Here is a 21,841-nt window from a genome sequence, read left to right as displayed (position 1 = left end):
AGGAGCCTGGGTCGCTGATGCTGTCGAGCACCACACCTGCTCTGGACTGACCTTTCCAAGTCTTCTTTTGCATAACAAAGAAACTTCTATTTTGTTTAAGCTGCTATTATTCTGAGTTTCCTGTCACTTGCAGTCAAAAGCTAGTGCTCACTGATAAAGCTCCTGAGAAAAAGAAGACAGAAACAGAAGCAGAAAGCAGTAACAGGCCGTACGCTGATTCTGAACGTGGACTTGATGTACGGGACACCGGCTTGTGAGAAAACGCATGTGAATCGGCCTGGATGCACACGGGGCGTCTGAGAGCTCTCCTGCCAGGGCCCCACCTCCCCTCCCGGCCACACCAAAGTGGCTCCCTCCCTACTTCCGGCTTCCTCTCCAGGCAGGTGCCGGACCCATGTTCTTGGAACGAACCAGACCGTGTTACTCTTCTAGGTAAGAATCTTCAGGGGCTTCCCTCCGCCCTTGGCTTCCATGCCCTAGCACCGCCCAAGGCCCCCACCGTGGGCCTCCCGCCCCCTCTGTAGCTCAGGCCACGGCCACACGTCCGTCCATCTTCTGTCCTTCTGGTGACTCCGCGCACCGCGCCCTTTGCCGGCGCAGAGCCTCTGTACGTGCTGTTCCCTCTTCTTGGACGGCCTGCCCGCTTGGTCTGTAAACGGCTCAGCCGTTCTCTGCTGACGCATGACCTCTCCAGAGCAACCTTCCAGGCACGTCCCGGCTGAGCAGGATGTGGCTGTCCAACCCCATTACTTAAAAAAAAAAAAAAAAAAAAATATTGCAACCTTGTGTTTAACTTCTTCGCAGCACGGAGCCTAGATGTGAAATCGCTCATTTGGTCCCCGTTACCGGCTTTCCCCGGTAAACTATAAGCCCCGTGAGGGGAAAAACCGTGTGTTTTGTCTTCTAAGGTATATTTAACCCCTAACACAGTGCCTGGTGAGTAGCTGGACCCAATATGACGAATGACACCATTATTTAGCAAGCTGTTCGCACTAAAGCATGCTGCTCTGGGAGGCCGGGGCATTCCCGAGCTGGTAGGCAGGTCTCTGGGGCGGGCACGACGGCGGGCACGACAGACGATGTCCAGTCCAGGGAAGCAGATCTGGCAGAGGAAAGACTGGAAGAGACGGTCCAGAAAGCAGGGGAGGAGACCCCGACCCTCGGCACTCAGGCCGCTGGCCGGATAACTACAGCCTTCATCACGGAGACGACCGAGGGGGAGCGACGGACCCCAGGCTGGACGCCCGCCCCTGCTAAGGCTGGGAGCAGGACACGAGCCTCTGGACGCCGTGAGCCCCACCGGATCCCCACGCGGCTTAGCGGCCTCCCAGCCTGACCCTCAGCTGTGGTTCCTGTCTGGCGGTGCCTCCCGGGGCCAGGGTGCTGGACGCTCGCCGCAGGACTCGGGCCGAGCGGGCCGTCCGCATGCGCTGGGGAGAGGTCAAGGGGACAGCACGGGGCTGCGTGCTGTCCCGGGTCTCACTCCTCCGTCCCAGGCCCCGTGCCTGCCCGGCCACTCTCAAGCTGCGTCAGAAGGAGAAGGATGCCAAGAAGAGAGGGGGTGGTGTAACATTAGGGGCGCTGGATTCGGTCTGGGGCCTCCACCCGGTGGGGACTCGGACGAGCAGGAGGGAGAGGTCAGGTCAGAACGGAGTCCAAGGAGCAGAGACCATCAGTTTCAAGAAGATGAGACGGGTTCTTGAATATCTAAGGGGCCTTTGGTGGAAGAGGGAACACCAGCCCGCTGCAGTGCAGGCCTGCGGTGAGCCGAACGCTCTCCCCCTGCCGAGGGCTTTCTGGGAATCAGAGGTCCTGCTGTCCCGTGGCTAGCTCGCCCACGGTCACCGCCGTAGGAGCCCGAAACCATCTCTGGCCAGATGGAGGTGCTTGAAACACCAACCTGTGTTGCTTGAATTTCTTTTGTGTTGATACGGAAAACAGAGTCAGGACCCAAGTCACAAACTAGGAGAAGGTTAATTATAACCAGCATCAGGAAGGTGCTTCTATGTCAGAGCTGCCTGCACGGAAGGAACGGTCTTTTAGACTGGCGACTTCCTGGTCCCAGGGCGTGTCCAGCAGAGGCTGTAGGACTCTGGTCAGGTTAAGTACATGAACAGTGCGCAAGGTAGACAGTAGAACCAGGAGCCAGGCCGTCCTCTGACTTCAGCCGGGTCGTGTCCATCGCGGGACTCGGCCTCTGTGCACCGACACCCGCTGAGCATATGTTGGCTCAGCCGAGACATGTTTAAAGTTTCCAAAAGGAGTTTTGCTACCTGTGGGGTGCCAGGCCCACGTGGCCCGTGTCGGCATGTGTGGGCCGGCCCGCAGGAGTCCCGATGGCAGGCAGCTCCCACGAGTGTCCTGGCAGAGTGTGACCGGGTGTCAGGGCTGGTGACCCAGCCAGCAGGGGACTGTGGCGGGGCCAAAAGCTGTAGGCCGTGCACAGCGGGCAAGTAGGTGTCTAGGTAACGGGGGGTGTCCTGGGGGCACTCAATGAGCTGCCATTTGGGACATGATGTGTCCTCCCCCATTTCCCGTCCTAGCTCAGCCCCTGGGTGCCTGTGGCCCCGCTTAGGAATGCTGGCTTTACGGAAATTCATCATTTCTCCAGTTCTTGACCCTCCTAAGAGGGGTCATCTATTATTATTTAACATAAAAGGCGAATACGCTAGTCACAAGTGAACCGTCACGTGCTGAAGTGTCAAATAGCACAAAATCACCGCAAATGTGGAGAAGCCTTGCTGAATCACAAACCACCGAGAGAGAGAAAGTGTAGAGGAGTAAAGATGCGGAAAAATGTCAGACAGGCCCCTGAAACCAGAAGGGGCGCTGCTAGGACCGGGAATGGGGGACAACCCTGGAGCAGAGACCCAGCCCCAAGCCCCTGCTGGCTGACCTCACCGTTGAACCTGAATCCCGAGGCCACTGAGACCCCACCCGCCCGCCCGCCCACCGGGTCGCACTCCCGGCCACGCCCCTGCAGACCCCGCCCCCCAGCGGGGGGAGTTACCGCTCCCCGCCCGGCCCGCCCCTGTCGGCCCCGCCCACCAGCCCCCACCCCCCCCCCCACCCCCCCCCCCCCCCCCCCGTGTTCTCACTCCCGGCCTCGCCCCTGCAGACCCCGCCCTCCGGCCTCACTGTTAGCTCTTCCTACTCCGTGGAGACCCCCCCCCCCCCCCCCCCCCCCCCCCCCCCCGTCCTACCCTGCAGACCCCGCCCCGCGCCTGCAGACACCCCCCGCCCACCTGTTCGCGCTCCCACACCCGCCCAGGGTCCGGGACAAGGCCGCGGCCTCCAGGAGGAACTTCACCTGAGAACAACTGTGTGTAAAACCCCAGCCCTTCAACTTGACCGTCCAAGCCCTGTTGACACGACACCGAGCTCCTGCCCAGGATGAAAAGAGGGGTCTTGCGGAGGGAGAAGCCGCCCCCCCCCCATTCCATCGAGGCATGAACACGAGGGCAGGACATGGGTGCAGAAAACACGATAAAACGGAGGGGAAATCACACCTAACACCCCGCGGAGGGCACTTAGGGCTTCTGTGTTGCCAACCACCTTCCACACGTCTGGTACCGATTTCAGATCGCACCCCCCATACGAGGCAAGCCCTGTGTCACGACTATTTTCCTGCCTTACAGGCCTCAACAGGCTGATTTTTACATCGTCACCCAACTGCCCATCGTAAGGACGCGCTGTGATTTACTTACCTGCTCAAACCCTGGCCTTTAATTTGGTGTCTGACTCTCCACTACTGGACAGGGTGCCGTGCTGAAGCACCAGCGGGAGTCTCCCGTGGTCCCCCCACCCGGAGGGAGGTCTCCCGTGGTCCCCCCACCCGGAGGGAGGTCTCCCGTGGTCCCCCACCCGGAGGAACCACCCCCCCACCAACAAAAACAGCTTTCTCCAGCCCTCATTACGCTTACTTAAATTTTTGTCAGCTCCAGAGGAGAAAAAGTCATTCTGCGTGTCGTTTCTATGTGTGGTTCTCTGGTTAGCCAGGCTGAAGGAGTGTGTTCTCACCGGCCTTTGTATCTCTTCTGCGGTGGTTGTCTGTTTTTACTTTTGGCATTGTGTTTTGCTTTCTGAGAGGAGTTTTTCTGATGGGGTTCTGAGACTGCTTTGTGTGACAGGGATGTTCACTTCTTGTCACATTTGCTGCAAATATTTTCCCTCGTGTAACATTTGCTTCTTTAAGCAGGCATGTATTTTTTGAAGGGTGGAAATCTCAAGTTGCGCACAGGCCGTGCACAGAGGCGACAGTCCCTCTCTCCGTGTTCTCTTCCGAGGTTCCTTCCCATCTCAGGATTGATTCAATATTCGCTTTGTTTTCTGGAGCTTACTCGTGGTTTCTCCTTTCGCATCTGACTCTTTCATCCGCCTGGAATTCATGTCGATGGCTGGTGAGAGGCGGGCTCTAATTTGATTTTTCATCCAGGGATCTAATCTCCAATCTCCCCGTTAACATTCACTGAAGAACCTACTGCCTCCTATTTGGTTTTCTTTCTCTTATCGCTTCTCAGCCCTTGACTGAGATCAACTGTGGTTTTCTTCCTCATCTACTGGGTTCTTACATAGTAGGGATTATTTCAGGGCTTCCCCTTAGGGTTCACTGATCTATCGCCACTGATCCTGCAGTAACACCACCGGGACTTAATTACTTAAGTTTTAGAATACATTTTAATATCTAGCAAAGTCCCTCTCAATGATCTTCTTCCAAAACAAGTTAAGCTATTCTCGTTTATTTATTAAAACATCACAAAACCAGTACTCACTCCCCCTTAAAATTCCTAATTTTCTTTTAATAAAACCCTTTTTAAAAAATTTTTTAAAGTTCATATATTTATTCTGAGAGAGGGAGAGGGAGAGGGAGAATCCCAAGCAGGCTCCACGACATCAGCACAGAGCCCGATGCAGGCCTCAAAGTCACAAATCGTGAGATCATGACCTGAGCTGAAACCAAGAGTCGGATGCTCAACCAACTGAGCCGTCCAGGTGCCCCTTAATAGAAAAACTTTAGGGATGTTTTCCCTCCACATACAACTTGGTCACACCATGAGTTTAGATACACAGTCATCATCGTAATTTTTAAAAGAGCCTTTAATGGTGGTTTTGAATAAATCTCTTTTGGCCGAGGTGTGTAGCTGAGGGGATTGCTTTAAAAGTTCCCCTAAAAAGTTTCCTTTCAGCTGAACTTTTATAGCCTCATGGTTAGAGAATATGTCTGAAGATTTTTTTGTGATATTTTGAAACATGTGGCCAAGAAGTTGGTCGATTTTTGTCAATGTACCATGGGTGCTTAAAAAGATGTATTGTTTGTTTATAGGCTACAAAGTTCAATATTTATCGGTTATTGAAGCAGGCAGTGATTCAGGTCTCAATCTCCTTACTTATTTTTGCATCAAAGTTCCCAGTGTATGCTACTTTTATCCATATTAAATGGTCCTTCTAGACCATTTCATGCTTTTTTGCTTTGAATTCTAGTTGGTTTAAAATGAGGATTTCTCTTCAATTGCCCTTTGGTTTGTACTTACCTAATAAATCTCTGGTATTCATTTGTTTTTCCAGGTCTTTCTGCTTTAGGAACCTCTTCTGTAAACAGCATGAAATCAAATTTTGCTTTTAAATCCCATCTAGGAGACACTGCTTTCGAACAGCGGAGGGAAACTCAATTATGTTGACTGTTCTCAACTGTGAGTTTGGTTTTTTTTCTCATCTGGCTTCACGCTTTCTGTGGTTTTAAATTCTTCCTACTTCTTTTGTCCTTCTGCTCCTGACGCTGTTTGTGTCTCGTGCAGGGGTGTGGAGGGGGCACGTTCTCAAAGAGGGGAGAGGTGGGGCTCTGGGGCGGGGTTTCGGGTTGTTTGGACCGCCCTGTGCCTCAGTTTTCTCACATGGACGGCAGAGATGAGTGACAGCAGCCCCCACACCCCACAGAGCTGTGGTTAAGTGACATAACACGTGGCTGGTGCCACTGCTGTCCTCATTGTCACACTTCCAAACTCCACCTGTGGTTACCTTTAGCTCTAAAAATTATTTAAACTATATCTCTCTAATTATCAAAATTGAGTGATACGGCTTTAAAATTCTTTTCTACCTAAGAGGACGAAGGTAGTCCGCTCTGACTCATCCTTCTTTGTCTTCCCTCCACTTTCTAATCTGAGGGTTTGCAGCCTCTACCTATTACGGTTTTTTTTTTTTCTCCTCGTCTTCCCAGAGTCTGCTGTTTGCCTGACATCGGGGTTGGGTTTTGCAGCCATGGTGTTGCCCACCCCTCTTGCTCTCACATCACCCCATCAAGACCTTTACTGGGATTCATTCCCCGAAACTTCTGAGCCCACAGAACTCCAAGCAGGACTTCTGTCCCCTGTGTCCTTGCGGGAATGACACTAATGTCTGAAATGTAGGGTTCCAGAGGAGAAGCGTGCTCTGTGTAGCCCATGTGTCCCGGGATGGCTGAACCTTCAGGTTCAGGCAGTTTTCCAGAAGGAGTTTATTTGCAAACGTGTAGGTATGCCTTCATTTCCCTGTTCTTATATGTGTCCATCTGTCTGATCTTTTTCAAAAACTTTTAATATTTTTTTGGGAAAGAGAGAGAGAGAGAGAGAGAGAGAGCTGGGGCAGGGAGCAAGGGAGAGACAGAATCCCAAGCAGCCTCCACACTCAGCACAGAGTCCGACACGAGGCTCAAACTCACCAACCGTGAGATCATGACCTGAGCCAAAACCGAGAGTCGGACGCTGAACTGACTGGACCACCAGGTGCCCCCAATCTGCCTGGTCCTACCCCCCACCCCACCCCTCAGGCCGCCAGTTCCGGAAAAGTTTTCTTGGTGTACATCTTTGATGATGCTTTTTTTCTCCAAATTATGCTGGTTCTTGGGTTTGGCCTTGATTCTAGAACCTCCAATTCTGACCCACGATTCACCATCTCTCATCTCTTTGTTCTGTTCTACATTCTGGAAGAACTTTTAAGTTTGTCTTCCACATCCCACACCTTTTAAAAACTCAGTGCCTGCAATGTGAATTTTCTTTTTGCTCAGACAATTTTAGTTTTCTGGAACTCTGTGCCTATGTGAACCAAATACGGTTTCCTTTCATATCTGCTCCCTCTTCTCTGGCACAGAAATCACAGCCTCTTGCACCGTTAGAGAAGCCCCAGAACCTTCTAATGTTGCTCTCTCCTCTCCGTCTCTCTCATAACAACGTTCTTCTGCACCTGCAGGATTATTTCCCCATTCTTAATGCAGCAGGTTTGTTTCCAGGGCCTCAGGGAGGATCCCCCCCACATGCTCTGCCGTGAACTTGCCTCGGTTTTGGGGTGACTGTCCAGACCCGGCACCTGCCTGCCTTGGGCTCTTCTCTGCCCCCAGGGACACTGGCCTCTCCCTCCTCCAGCTGGAGGGCAGGCTTCTTCCAAAGTGGCAGGTGCTCTCCTGTCCTCACTGACTAGCCCTCTGACCCTCCAACCAGTGGTTTGCAAGGTTTCGAAGTCGTGGACTCCCGTTGGTACAAAGATTCTGGGCGCGAACCCCTCTACTGTGTGTGTATTTATCGTACGTTGCGCACAAGAGTTACCATCCACTCGCATGGTGAGTACTTAAAGGCTGAAGTTTTGTAATAAAAATGACTGGACAGAAGTCTTTCCCATCGTCCCCGTGGGTCTCAGTGTGCATCCCACGCTGGCGGCCGCACCGCAAACCCCTGGGGGCCCATCAGAACCCACAGCCCCTTCTCAGCTCTGCCCACAAGGGCTCGGCCTGGGGCTGTGTCAGCCCCACCCAGGGGGCCCCCTAGACTGCGTCCCCACTCCTTTCTCAGCCTTGAAGCCCCCTGCCCGTAGTGGCAGGGGTCTGTGGGAGGGAGAGGCCGAGGAGGGGGCTGTCCTCGCTTCTTGGCTTCTGGCTGGCGCAGACCAGACCCAGGGATCAGACCAGACCTGAGACCCAGGCATGGGAAGGTTGGCTCTGTGTGAACGAGAGAAAGAACGGGCCACTGGTGGTTTCCGTCCGGTTCCAGGGGCAGGGCCTCCAGAATCCCATTTCTCACTGAAGCACAAGTGTGTGGAAAGAGATGAACGTTCACACCGTCACCAGCAAAGCCCTGCTGACAGGCTGGCTGTGTGCAGAACTCGGAGCCGGGAGGGAAGGTCCACAGGGAATCCGTTCAAGAGGCTGGAGGTCGTTTGCCAAGCCTTACGGATCCCGCCCACGTCATCCTCTGCTCGATCACAAGACTCTGCACTTCATCAATGTTGGAGGGTCCTTGTTGCCGTCCCCAGGGCGCTGGGGACGCCCGCGGTGGGGGGGGGGGGCCAGGAAAGCCCACTTCTCGAGCCTGCGGCCCCTGAGGCCGGGCTCTCCCCCAGCCGGGCTGCTGGCGGCGACAGAGCTTAATGAGGAGGTTCCCACGACAGGCTCGGGGGAGGGCTGTGGGAGGCGGGCAGGCGGCCAGGAGAATCCCGGAGAACGCCCAGGCCACAGCTGTCAGGCCCGCAGCCGTGACGGAAGGCGGCTCCGGGTCCAAGGGAAACAAGCCGTTGCCGCTGCCCTGCCGGCAGCCAGGGGCAGCCCGCCCTGGGCGAGGGCCACCTCCGTCTCCTTCCTCAGAAGGAGCAAATGTGCAAACCCGTCCCTGTCACATAAAAGCCAACCTGAGACACGAGAAGCGTCTTTTGAAACGCGTCTTGCCGAAGAGGGGTCTCCATAGCAACCCGGGAGTGTGTGTCCACGACGAGCAGGGGTCCGGGCCGACGACCGCGCCGGGGTGCGGAGCCTGCCCTGGGCATCGGCACATGCGCGGTTCTCTAGGACCGCCACGCTGCTCTGTGACCTCGGGCAAGCCGTGTGCCCCCTGCTGTCCGCGGGGACAGAGGCGTCCCCGGGTCAGCTGGGCCAGATGGAGGTCACCTGCCGGCGGCCCGATGCCACAGCCCCCAGGGCAGCCCAGCTTCAGGCCAGGCTCTGACTGACTGGCTCCTGCCCCTTATCTATGACCCGACACCGGGAAGGGCCATGGTCACTTAAGCTGGGCCCTGAAAGAAACTGCTTGGTCACGGTAAGAGGAGTGTTTCCCCGAGTAGGAAAAAGTGCACTCGTTTGTACATGTTGTCACAGTCCCGAAGGCCGGACTCGGGCAGGCTTCCCGCAGGGCTCTCCCGGGGCTGCTTCGGGTATCGGCACCCAGGGTGCAGGGCGCAGGCCGACGGCGGCCGTGAGGTGCCAGGGGTCAAAGGGCGCCTCGGGCGACCCCTCGGGAGCCCTGGAGCCTGGACGGCCCCGGGTAAAGGCGCTGGGCCTTTACAGGCCTATGCTGACAGGTCTCCGCTGGGGCTTTAACTTGGGCCAGGCAGCTCCCTTCAGCCAGGGCAGCTGTGGGGGAGGGGCAAGGCCTGACAACCTCCTGGGGGGAAGGACTGGGCGTGTGGGTGGCACCTCCACTCAGCCTGAATTTACCCAGAAGTCCCTCCTCACCCCCCTCCACCCCCACCCCGGCCAGGACCACGGTACAGAGGCAGGAGCGCAGACAGCAGAGGCCTGGGGTCTGAGCTCCAGCTAAATGGCCGTGACCCTCTGGGGTCGGGGCTCCTGGTCCCCGGGAGAGGCCAGGCCACAGGTTCCTTGCGAGGGCGAGAGTCGCCTGGGGTGGGAGACATACGTGGGCCGAGTTCACACTCTGTGCCCACACGTGCCAGCTCTCCCACACCTCCACCCCAGGCCGGCGCTTTCCCCCAGCTTCCTCAGCTCTAAAGTGGGGATGCTCAACAAGCCGAGACCACGGAGACGACACACAGAGAGCTGGCGGCAGAGCTCGGAGCCAGGAGCAGCTGCCAAGGCTGGGCTGTGCCTCAGGTGCCATCGAGAGGAAGCCGTCTGGGCAAAGGGCCTTTTCACAAGAGGAGGGGGGGGCCCTTTAGGAGGACTTGGGACTTGCTCACTGTAACTCCGTGCCTTTGCTGGGACCTCAGCACGTCTGCGGGCAGGAAGCCAGGGGAGCCCGGCCCGGGCTCAGAAGGCTCGGTGGGCCATTCAATGCCAAATAAAAGGCAACAGAGTACTTTGCAAACTACGCGCTTATTTTTGAGTCAAAAATAGTCATGGACCCGTGGCAGGTTCAATTTGCAATGAAACTCACTTGCAGACGTTTTGTTCCCGGTTCAGCCCATTTGCTCGTCTAAAAACCACAGTGAGCATCACACGCATGCAGGGCTGATGCAAGGGTGTGGGAGGCTTCAGACACCTTAAAGGGCTTGGCGAACTCAATTACAGGTGTTGGAAGGCTCGGCTCCGATCAAGTAGGAAAGAAAACAGGGAAGCATGGGTCCTCGTATGGTAGGAGCTGCTTGCTTCTAATTATATGAAGGGGCCACGAAATTCCCAGGGGTTACCGAAAGATCCCCGTTACAACGATTGATTTCCACTCTCGCGGTGAGGCAGCGCATGGGCCCCACTCAGCACCGATGACAAGGCCTGGAAAGCAGGTGTTATGACCCCCGCTTGCAGGTGACAGACCTGAGGCCCAGAGAGGTACCGTGACCCGCACAACGTACAGCCAGGAGTACGATCAGGACTTTAGGGCTGGACCCAAGCCCTCCCCGCGGGACGCGCGGCCCCCCCACCAGGCGAGCTTGTTAACACGCAAATCCTGTCTAGTGGCTCTGGGTGAGGCCTGAGCCTCCACGTCTAACAGGTTCCCGGTGACGCGAGGCTGCCGGTCTGCAGACCGCTCGCCGCATAGCGAGGCTCCCACAGTGCACAGTGAAAAGGGTTTCTGGGTGAATACCTTTGAGAAAGTCTGGACTCAACAAACCAGTTTCCTTATGGCGGGACTTCCCAAAGCCTTGAAAATGCCGGTGAGGCATCGTCAACATCCAAGAGGAAGAGACAACACATAACTGCAAGGTGTCAGCCGCGAGGACGGGCGAGGAACGCACCAGATTCCACGCGGGTTTACAGGGGGACACCGAGGACAATGCACGCGGCACCCAGCTTACCCGGCCTGTGGTCCGGCCCCGCCCGCTCCCCCCGCCCCCCCCACCACCACCCCGGTCCCCCGGCCTCGCTGCCGCCCCAGCCGCCACAGAGCGCACGCGTGTACCTTTCGCAGACACGCACGGTCCAGGCGGCGATGATCCACAGCGAGATGCTGAACACCAGCAGCACGGTGCCGGGGCAGATGGTCATGAGGGTCTTCATGACGAAGCGGGTGTTGAAGTTGATTTTGTTGAGCGCCCCGATGCTGCGGGACGAGGCGTCCGTGAACAGCTTGCTGTGCAGCAGCATGACGCGGGCAATCAGGTACAGGCGCAGGAACATGGGGATGGACAGGATGATGTCCACGTCGGCCTCCGCCCGCGACGGCGTGTAGGAGAAGGCCAGGCGCGCCGTCCAGAAGAACTTGTACTCGCCGGGGACGGGGTGGATGGCGCACACCAGCATCTCCAGGCTGATGCGCAGGACGCGCTCGCAGGTCATGGCTATCCGCCAGTCGTCCGCGCCGTTGTCAATCACGAAGAGCTGGGGGGGCAGAGAGCGCATTAGAGGGGCCAGGGCTCGCCTGGGGCCTCCGGGGAAGGGCCGCGAAGGGGAAGAAGAGCCCCTCATTTATATTCACAACAGGAAGCTGGGCCCCTACCAGGCCCTGGAGGGGACGCGGAGAGGAAAAGGTGTTTCCTACGCGAGCGAACTCCCAAGGCTGGTGTAGACGCCCGTCCCCGGCAGAGGAGGGATGCCAAGGGCAGTCAGCACCTTGTCCCCACGACGCAGCAGAGTGTTTGCGTGGGGCCCTAGAGCCAAACTGGCTGGGTCCGGACCCTGAGCCCAACACTAACCAGCACTGGGATTCTGGGGACGTTAGTGAGCCTCACTGTGCCTCAGTTTCCTCATCCGGGGACCAGACAGCACCTGCTATGCAGCCACCACTGGGAGGCTGTGACGGATTAGCCTATGCGACAGGCTTGGCCCCGAGCCGACACCCAGGAAGCGTTAGCGGTTAGGACTCTGGGCACCACAGACAGACGGGGTCCCACCTTTGTGTAAAATGAGGGTTGGGCCCAGTGATGGCTGCGGACCTTGGGGCCCTCCCCCGGCTTGAAGCGGAGATTCCTGCTGCCCTGTGGCCGGGCCTGGCTGGCGCTGGGGTTCACATGTGGGGACGGCCCTGGCCCCGTTCTCAAGGACCGTCCCGCCTGAGGATGCGAGGCTAAACGAAACAGCTCGGACGGAGCGCAGCCTCCGCAAGGGGCACCGGGAGAGGGCGCTGAGCCCAGCCGCCAGCCGGGACTCCCCTTGGGCCTCCCCCAGGGCAGCCGAGCAGGGGGCTCCCAGACGCAGGTTTCCACCGTCCCCAGACACAGAAAGGCCCTAGTGGCTGCTCCGTGGGTGCCCTCTGCTCCTAAGTGCCACCGACAGGCCACGCCATGGCCGTGTGACTGCTGGCCGGACTCTTCCCACACAACGAAAACCATCCACCCTGTGACAACCAGCGTCAGGTTACTATGGAAACTGGGTTCACCGTGGGCAGGAGCTGAGGCAGTGAGTGGCAGACCTCCCTGACTCCCCGGTGGGGAGGGAGACGGGACGCCAGCCGCTGGCTCTGCCCGGCTTGACAGGACGGTGCCGGCCCCCCCCCGGGGGGTACCACGTGCCCCTCAAGGGCCTGCTGGTGTCAGTTTCCCGGGGGGGCAGTGGGGGTCGAGGCCAGTGAGTGGCACTGGGGTGTCTGCACCCAGTTATTAGTTGTGTGACCTCAGGCAGGTCAGACCGCTTCTCTGAGCCGGTCTCCACCTCTGTCCCGGGACTGTTAGTGTTGACCCTGCCCGCCTCGGGGGGCCAGCGTCGGGATCCAGTAAGACAGATGATACGAGGAAGGGTGCATCAGCAAGTACTCCACATACGTGAGGCATCCAGGCGGCCGGCCTGGGGGTGGGGGGGTGGGAGGGGCACTCACACACGGCGTGGGGGAGCGATGGACGGTGGGACGGACGGCCATTCCCAGCTGCAGACTGAGAGCCTCTGCCAGATGGGGCTCCGGTGCAGGGACCCACAGGCTGCAGGGTGGCCGGTGTGTCCCGGGAGATCCCACTGCTGTCCCCCATGAGGACACCCTTACGCCCACTGCCACCTGACCCCTGGAGCCCCAGGACGGCCTCGCTGCTCCCAGACTTAGGAGGGACCCCACCCTGCCACGTTCTCCCTCAACTTCCTCCACGGCCCTTACAAACTGCAGATCTTGGGGCGCATGGGGGGCTCAGTCAGTTAAGCATCTGACTCCTGATCTCGGCTGAGGTCATGATCTCACGGTCTGTGGGATCGAGCCCCACGTCGAACGCTGTGCTGACAGCATGGAGCCTGCTTGGGACCCTCTCTCTCCCCCTCTGCCCTTCCCTTGCTCGCACGCACACGCTCTCTCTCAAAATAAATACATAAGCTTAAATAAAGTAACAAATTGCAGATCTCAGCATGTGCTCGTCGTGTTTACTCGGTCCTTGTGGGTCTCTCCCCCTGGGATGCTAGAACTGCTCGCATAGTTTGCAAAGGACACCCCTGCCCGGCTCTGGGTGTGAGGCCCCGGCATTGGGTGCTTTCTTCGAGCTCCCCAGCCGACCGAAGTGTCACCGGGCCGGGGGTCCGGCGATCACAGCGGGAAGTCCAGAGGGACAGGGGCTGTGGCCGCCGTGTTCCCTGTGACGCCTCTGTGCCCAGCGCAGCTCCTCACATAGACCAGGTGTTTGATGACTGCTTTCTGTGGGGGCCGGCGTGGCTGAGCTCTCCCCTCGGGCTGGGTCTCCTCCTCTGAGGGCTGAGGGGCAGGTCAGATGGTCCCCTCCCACCTCTCTCTCCTCCAGAGCCTGGGTAGACGGTCACTGGGACGAAGGGTGTGCAGGGAGGGGACCGTGTCTCCAGCACCTGGGTGGGTGGTCACTGGGACATCGGTGACTGAAGGGTGTGTGTGTGTGGGGGGGGGGGGGGGACAGACCATGTCGAATGGAAAAGCAGGCAGACTGCCAATGTCCCTCGCTGACCACCCGGAGCGGAAGTCCCCATGAGAAACTCACTAAGCCTGAGACCAATGAAATACCTAATGATGCATCCGACGCCATGGGAAGGACACCCACCAATGCCCAGGGGTGGTCCAATCTGGAACAAAGTGTCCCAGGTGAACTTCAAGCCCAGAAAGTTCTGGAGCCAATCTGGAACCAGGATCTCAAGCAGCATGGACCAGAGGGGTGAGGACCCTCCTCCCCTGAGCCCCAGCCACGCACCCCGGTTCCGGGGCAGCCTCTGTGCCCCGAGGATGCGGACGTGGGGGCCCTTGAGGTCTGCTCTGGGCAGCCATGGGGCAGAGGCCTCGGAGGCCCGTCCAGGCTGACCGTGAGCGCCCTCCTACGGTCGCCCCAAACGCCGGCCACGTTGTCCCAGATGCTGAGAGCTCCTGTCCCCGAGGTAAGGGTGACCTGGGACGAGTGAGCAGTGCCCTGACTCGAGCCCGCTCCACACGTGACCCTCCGCCACCCGAGCAGCGGATCTAGAGCCCGGAGGACACGCAGCCGTTCCTGCCACCCCGACACCTTCAGTACAACCCCGACAACACGGAGCAGTTAGTGAGAGCCGACCACAGACGTGCAGCGGGGCCCCTGAGCTGGTGACCACGGCCGAGCGCGGGGCACTCGCGGAGCCTCCAGCGGGCCCGAACCATCTCCCGTGAAGCCCGTTTGCTAACGAGATGTGGACGCTGTCCTGTAATGTTTTGGACGCCATACTGCGAGTGACAGACAGAGCGGCCCCGTGGGGAGAGGCGGTGGCCAGTGTGTCGTCTGCTGACCCTCGTGGCCTCGTGGCTGAGCGCCACGGCCTCTGGCCACGCATCACGAGGGGGGCCGTCTCACATACCCCCAGCCCAAGAAACGACCCACACTCAAAATTCCCAGTATGATTTCTACCGAATGCACGGGACCTTCACGGCACGGTGAAGTCAGACCAGTGCGCGCGTGACCTCGGGCACAGCAGGCACATGCTCAGAGAGCGACGGCAAACGCTTTCCCACACGGAGAAGGTGACGCCGGGCAGCGGCGCGGTTACGACCCGGCCGGTGGCAACCATTTCACAACGCAGATGTGAAACGTGTGTGATTTTGTCAATCATTCCTCAACACAAAAGAGCCAGGCAGGCGAGGACACAGCAGGCACCTAAACATGGGTCCGACATTCGCCCAGGAACCGGCTTGTGACCTCAGACAGCCCCAGCACAGAGAGGCAGGATGGGGAGCATCTGCAGAAGCTTCTGGAGCGAGGCAGGCCTCGCAGAGCCTGGAAGGCCTGTGTCAGGCAAACCCGGGATGGCCACATTCCTCCCGTCCCCCTGTACCACCAACCCCCCCCTCCCTCCAGCCTGCATCCTCACACAGGGCTCTGCCTCTCCTCCCAGAGGGAGGTGGCCGTTTCCCAGCCCGGAGGGAATCCCAGCTGGGCCGCAGCCTTGCTGTGGCCTCGGGACATTAGACGCAGCAGCCGAGGGAGAAGGGGCGCAGCGGGGCACCGCCTGCAGGGAAGCCCGTCCAGACTGCTGAACCGTGCCCCACTCAGCCGGCTGGACGGAAGGGTCCCGCAACTCGCCCGCCCGCCCGACACTTGCCTCCTCCTGCCACGGCCCAGAAGGCACCGCTGCACCCCTCCCGCCCTGCATGCCGGCCTGGCCTGTCAAGCATCTGGGCGCCTCTCCAGGGAGGGGACCCTGACCAGGGCACGCCCGCTTCCCGCACCTCTACCCCATCCCGCGGACGCCGCAGGTCGCGTATCCGACAGTAACTCAGAACCTTCAGGAAGCTGCTGTGTACGTGGTGCAGGACTCCGCCTGCTAAGTGCTTCCCACGTGTGAGCTTGAGTCAAAGAACAAGGGCAAATCGGAACTTACCGGGTGTGCAGGGGAGAAAAAGTGCAGGCAGCTTGGGGACAGTGACTCTTGCCGGCAAATTTGGGGGGTAAACCGATTAGCGGGCAACGAGCAAAGAGGTCAGTGTGAGCGTTCTTGCACTGAACGGCCAGTGAGACGTAGAAAACACCCAATCTATGTTGTTTATGGGGGCGCCTGGGGGGCTCAGTCGGTTAAGCATCTGACTTCGGCTCCGGTCATGATCTCACAGTTCGTGAGTTCGAGCCCCTTGTCGAGCTCTGTGCTGACAGCTGGGAGCCTGGAGCCTGTTTTGGATTCTGTGTCTCCTGCTCTGCCCCTCCCCCGCGCTCGCTCGCGCTCTCTCTCTCTCTCTCTCTCTCTCCCTCAAAAAATAAACATTAAATTGGGGCGCCTGGGTGGCGCAGTCGGTTAAGCGTCCGACTTCAGCCAGGTCACGATCTCGCGGTCCGTGAGTTCGAGCCCCGCGTCGGGCTCTGGGCTGATGGCTCGGAGCCTGGAGCCTGTTTCCGATTCTGTGTCTCCCTCTCTCTCTGCCCCTCCCCCATTCATGCTGTGTCTCTCTCTGTCCCAAAAATAAATAAAAAAAAAAAAAACGTTGAGAAAAAAAAAAAATAAGCATTAAAAAAAATTTCTTTTCATAAAAAAAAGAAAACACCCAATCTCCATTGTTTATGATTCTCCAGAAACACTCGCGTTTTAGCTGTGGCTCTCGGTGCAGCACAGACAGCTGTGTCTGCGAAGCCGGCGGGATCCTCCCGGACGCAGCCCTGCCTCAGCGAGACCATCCCCACGCTTCCCTCTGAGAGCCGCTCCCAGAGTCGCCAGGCCGCTCACTGGCTCCGGCAGCCCGACTCTGCAGGGCCGTCCGGTCACCCCAGGACCCCAGTCCCTGCGGCGCCCGAACCCACAGGTGCTTCTGGCCACGGGGCCCGGACGGGCGGTCTGGACAAGCAGCGGATCCCAGAGGCTCCGGAGTCTCCCCGACACAGCAGGACCCCGCCAGCCAGGCCCGGGAGCCCCTGCCCTTCCCTCCAAGGCACACAGGGGACCAGCCTGTTGTGTTTGGAGGTGATGCACCGGATTCACCAGCTCCCCCATTCTACTCCGAAAGGCTGAGCAACACAGCCTTTGCTGTGCTTTGTGCATAAGGCGGTTGCTTTATGTGAGCAACACCTTTCATCAAAATGCTCTCAGCTATTGGGGGAGATCCTGCTTAGACGTTTCCTTACTAACCTGGCAAACTTTGATTCTCGTGCAAGTATGAACTTTTTATTTTTATTTATTTATTTTTAATATTTTCATGTTTATTTATGAGAGAGAGAGAGACAGAGAGACAGAGCATGAGCGAGGGAGGGGCAGAGACGGGGGAGACACAGAATCCGAGGCAGGCTCCAGGCTCCCAGCTGTCAGCACAGAGCCCAACGCGGGGCTCGAACTCACAGACCGCGAGATCGTGACCTGAGCTGAAGTCGGATGTTTAACTGACTGAGCCACCCAGGCGCCCCTGAATTTTTTTTAATTAAAGGAGAGAAAGCACAAAAGGTTTTTCGTGTTCTCTACTGTTCTCTCTCTAGAAGAAAAACTCCATGGAGATTTTCACCATTTAGAAAAATATATGCAGAATAAAAGCAAAAGAAAGAAACTAAAAATTTTCTTAAAATCTAGTAATAATAATATATTACGTAAATATACATATATATATTTTAATCCTAGAGCATGTATTATGCACGTATACCAGTACTATGGGGGTTTCCATGGAAACAACATCACAAGTCCTGTAATACCTAATCAGGTTTCCCCAAGGACAAGAACTGATCGCCAGGGGTGAAATGCACGTCCGGGTTTGCAGGGATGGTTAACATAAACCTCCCGTCAGTAAACGTGCCGCGGACCTGCCGAAGAAAGGGACGAGGGGAGCAAAGGCATACCAAATGTACCTCTGAGAGAGGCCAGCTCGTTCGGGGACGGCCAGAAAAGTCTGCCCCGACTGCCACCAAGACTCAGTGGCTGGGGGACGTGCTAGCCGGCTCTGTGTCGAAGAAGGAATCCTCCCCATCTGACACCGTCGTGACCGACTGAGTCAAGGGATGCCAGGCCACGTGTGAAGTCCCACGGTGGCTCTCCAGCCCTGCCGGGCCGGGGTCGCCCCTGGTGCCGCTCCATGGGGCAGAGTCTACCCCTGGTCTCCTGCCAGGTGCATGAGAGCCCACGGGGACTCCTGAGCCTGAAGTTTGCTTGGGACGGTCCGAGACCGGTGGTGACCATGAATCCTTCCTGTCCCCAGTTCTCAGAGAATGAAAGCCAGTCCCAGCATTCGAGGGCACAAGTAATCTTCACTCACACAACGAGAACATCTTCATCCCCGACACGACACCACTGGGGATGAGCATTTAGTCACTGACTGTCCGTGCACGTCCTCTTCCCTCTCTGGTCCTCGGATCCCTCGTCTGTGACACGGATGGGTGGGTCCATTTGTGATTTTCCATTTTTTCCCAGACACGGAGCCGTTTCTTCCAATGAGATTTTTCATATAAGTCCAATATGGGGAAGAGATAAACCCAGAGCCGTTTAGGGTAGCAGTAGGGGAGGGGGTTGAGGCATCCACGAGAGTCCTCCGGCTGGGGCATGAGTTGGGGAGGGCGGCGAGGGGCGTTCGAGGGGCTCAGGGCCGGGGCTGGTGCCCGTGCCGAGGCCACCCCGGGCCCGAAAGCTAGGGGTCTGTCCACAGTCCTGTCTGGGGCATGTATCTACGGCAGCAGCGGCTGTGTTTTCTGGACTGTCCCCAGGTTAGGCCGACAGGACCCTGCCACTCCATTGTCTCAGCTGGTCTGTCCTACCTCCGCCCACCTTCTACGGCAGCCCCAGGCCTCCAGACTTGCTCTGAAGGGGTTTCTGCAGGCAACAGCCGTGAGAAGGGGCCCAGGGGCCAATGTTTGGGAAGGTCTCCTGGATATTCACTGTGCTTGTTTGCATACGAAAGTTTCTGAGACTCTCTAAAGAAACCCGCTCAGCTTTGAGCGGTGGTTTCCCACCTACGTGACCATGACTCTGGTTTGGGGGAAGTGGTGCTCAAGATGGACTTGGAAAGGCGGGGTGCAGGTGCTGAGGGGCGCCCCCAGACACCCACACTCGCGTGGCCCGGGACAGCGCGGCCGCGAGCTCGCCGGGGCCTCCGTCCGCCCTCCCGTCAGCCAGGCACGTCCACGGGCTACCGGGCGCTCGCTCAGCTGCAGGCACCGCTCTCGCCACTCCACGGACACCAGCTTCTCCAACCCCCGCGACGACCCCGTGGGACGGGCCCCGTTATTATCGAATTAAAGATGAGGAAACTGAGGCCTGAGTCAGCGACACGCCCAAGGTCGCACAGCCGGAAAGTGGTGGGGCTTCTAAGCCGTCTGGCCCCAGGGTCCGGGTGGATGAGCTTTCCACCTGCTGCCGTAACAAATTAGCACAAAGTTCACGACTTAAAACACGTTCTGCTCTTCTGGTCCTGGAGGCCGGAAGCCTGAAATCGGCCTCGCTGCACGGAAGCCACGGCCGCGGGCAGGGCTGGCTTCTGCTGGGCTCCGCACTCCCGGGGGATGTCCCCCACCCCTCGCTTCCTCTCCCGTCACCGGTTCTCCTCCTTTTATGAGGACACGTATGATTACGTTCAGGGTCCCCCCGGAAAATGCGGCATTTATCTCCCTGCCTCGAGATCCCGAGTTTGGCCCCATCTGCAAAGTCCTTCTGCCACACAAGGTGATATTCGCCGACCCCGGGGACCGGGCCCCCGATATTCTGGGGGGCCGTATTCAGCCTGTCACACCATGCTTTCAGCCACTGTGCTGCACCAGCCTAATTTCCTAAACAATTCTGGGAGGATGTTGCCGTTAACCCTATTCTAGAGATCAGAAGGCCAAGTCTCTGAGAAGTCGGTGAGCCGGCAGGGGTCACCCAGACGGCAAAGGCCGCAGCCACAACACAAGCGGGGCCTGCGTCTGCCGCTGGGGGGCTCGGGGCGCACAGGCCCCTGGGGGCCCCAAGCAGGTGCTGTTTTTGTTGCCTCCAGAAACCTGAAGAGGGCTCTCGATCCGCCGAACCCACGAGATGCGCGGACACTCCACCGTTTGCGGATCCTTTCCAGGGTTCGCGGGCACCGGGTCGAGAACCCTCGCTCTCGAAAGCAAGATCTCGGAGAGGTATTTGCGCCCCATGTTCACTGTAGTTTACTCCCAGCGGCCAAAGATGGAAGGGGTGGCCCCAGGGCCTGTGTCAGCGGACAAGCGGACGAGGAAAACGGGCTGCGTACAGCAGAAGATCACTCAGCTGTATGAGGAAGGCGCCGACTCTGACGGAAAGTAGGTGGCGGTCCCGGGGGTGGGAGGAGGGGGACGGAGTTTCAGTTTTGCAGGAAGAAGGTTCTGGAGACGGACGGCGGTGCCAGTTGCACAACACGTGAAAACGTATCTAGCAGCCCTGAAATGTGCACTCAGGACGGGAAATTCTGTGTTGCGCGTTTACCACAGTGTTTTATTTATTTTTTTTTTATTTATTTATTTTTTTTTTAATTTTTTTTCAACGTTTATTTATTTATTTTGGGACAGAGAGAGACAGAGCATGAACGGGGTAGGGGCAGAGAGAGAGAGGGAGACACAGAATCGGAAACAGGCTCCAGGCTCCGAGCCATCAGCCCAGAGCCCGACGCGGGGCTCGAACTCACGGACCGCGAGATCGTGACCTGGCTGAAGTCGGACGCCCAACCGACTGCGCCACCCAGGCGCCCCCACAGTGTTTTAAAAAGGAACGCTTGCTTAATCCGAGCGTCCACGCGGGGAGCGGTCACGTCTGTCCCTCCTGTGGCGGGTGGGAGGAGGGGGCTCCACGGCCCTGCGCCTGTCGCTGCTGACCGCTGGCCCCTCTAGAAGCCCTGCAACCTGGAGATCGAACAGCCAGCCCGAGTGTCGTCAGAAACAAGCACGGTGAAAGCACCGAGGACAGGCAGGAGGAGGCGGCAGGACGAGAGTCCAGCTGCTCACGTGGCAGAGAACGGTTCACACGAACCTCTGAAGGGAGCGCGGGCGCCGATGCGGATTTTGCCAAGAACCTGAAGGCCCTCTGACTTGGTAGCGACCACGCCACGCACGGCCCTCCCACGGCCACGCACACGGCTCAGGGCAGTGCTGTCCCTGCGGCCAAGTGAGTGGGGTTATGAGATACCTGAGGATTTTTTTAAACTTCTCTGCTGTTTGCAGGAATCCAGAAGGAAGAGCCAGACCCGCTCCAAGACTCACATCCCCTCGGGCACCGGGCCAGCCTCTCGGATAGCAGCCCACCTGCCAGCCTGTCTGAGAACATCCTGTCCGGGGCAGCATCCTTCCACGGGGCCAGGGGGCAGCATGGGAAACAGCGTGATGCAAGAAAATCCGTGCCAGCGCGGCAGGTGGAGGGGAACGACCAGTGGGGGTGGGGGGGTAGCGGGGGTCAGCCCCGAATGGGGCGGAGGCACAGGGGCGTGACGGTAAGTCCCGTCTGCGCTGTGGTATGAATAGGTGTCCTCACCGCAGGGCTCTGGAAGGGGAACAAAGGGCCGCGACATGGCTGACGGGTGTCCCTCTGAGGCCCAGCTCGTCCCCTCCCTGTGCCCCTGCCCTGCTTCTGCAGCCACGCCACATCCTCTCCCCTTACCAGGGAGTTGTGCTAAGTGGCCTTTCATCCAGCGACAGAAGGAGGTGGGCTCTCAGTGGAGCCCGGTCTATAAATACAGGGTAACAATAGGAACCAGAATGTTCCACAGGAAACCGGCATGCCTCGCCCTCCCCGCACAGAGCACGGAAGATTTTCACAGGGATTTCTGTGCGCGTCCTTCCCAATTACAGTCCCAGAAAGGCAATGGCAAGCTGGTGAGTTTATTCAGGTGATATCCGTGAGACATAGTTCTCTTTAAAAGGAAAG

At 58.1% G+C, this 21,841-nt stretch overlaps 1 protein-coding gene across 1 annotated transcript in view; it reads right to left on the bottom strand.

Annotated features, from left to right (window-relative positions):
- The window catches only part of KCNN3 (potassium calcium-activated channel subfamily N member 3), a 90,427-nt gene that overhangs the window by 33,670 nt on the left and 34,916 nt on the right, over positions 1-21,841 (bottom strand). The window contains exon 3 of the mRNA XM_030302506.1: positions 11,094-11,512. Coding sequence (XP_030158366.1) covers positions 11,094-11,512 — 419 coding nt within the window. The remainder of the gene's footprint in view (positions 1-11,093; positions 11,513-21,841) is intronic.

Source organism: Lynx canadensis, chromosome F1 (assembly GCF_007474595.2).
Source record: "Lynx canadensis isolate LIC74 chromosome F1, mLynCan4.pri.v2, whole genome shotgun sequence".
Taxonomy (NCBI): Eukaryota; Metazoa; Chordata; class Mammalia; order Carnivora; family Felidae; genus Lynx; species Lynx canadensis.
This window is presented reverse-complemented; position numbering and strand designations above follow the sequence as displayed.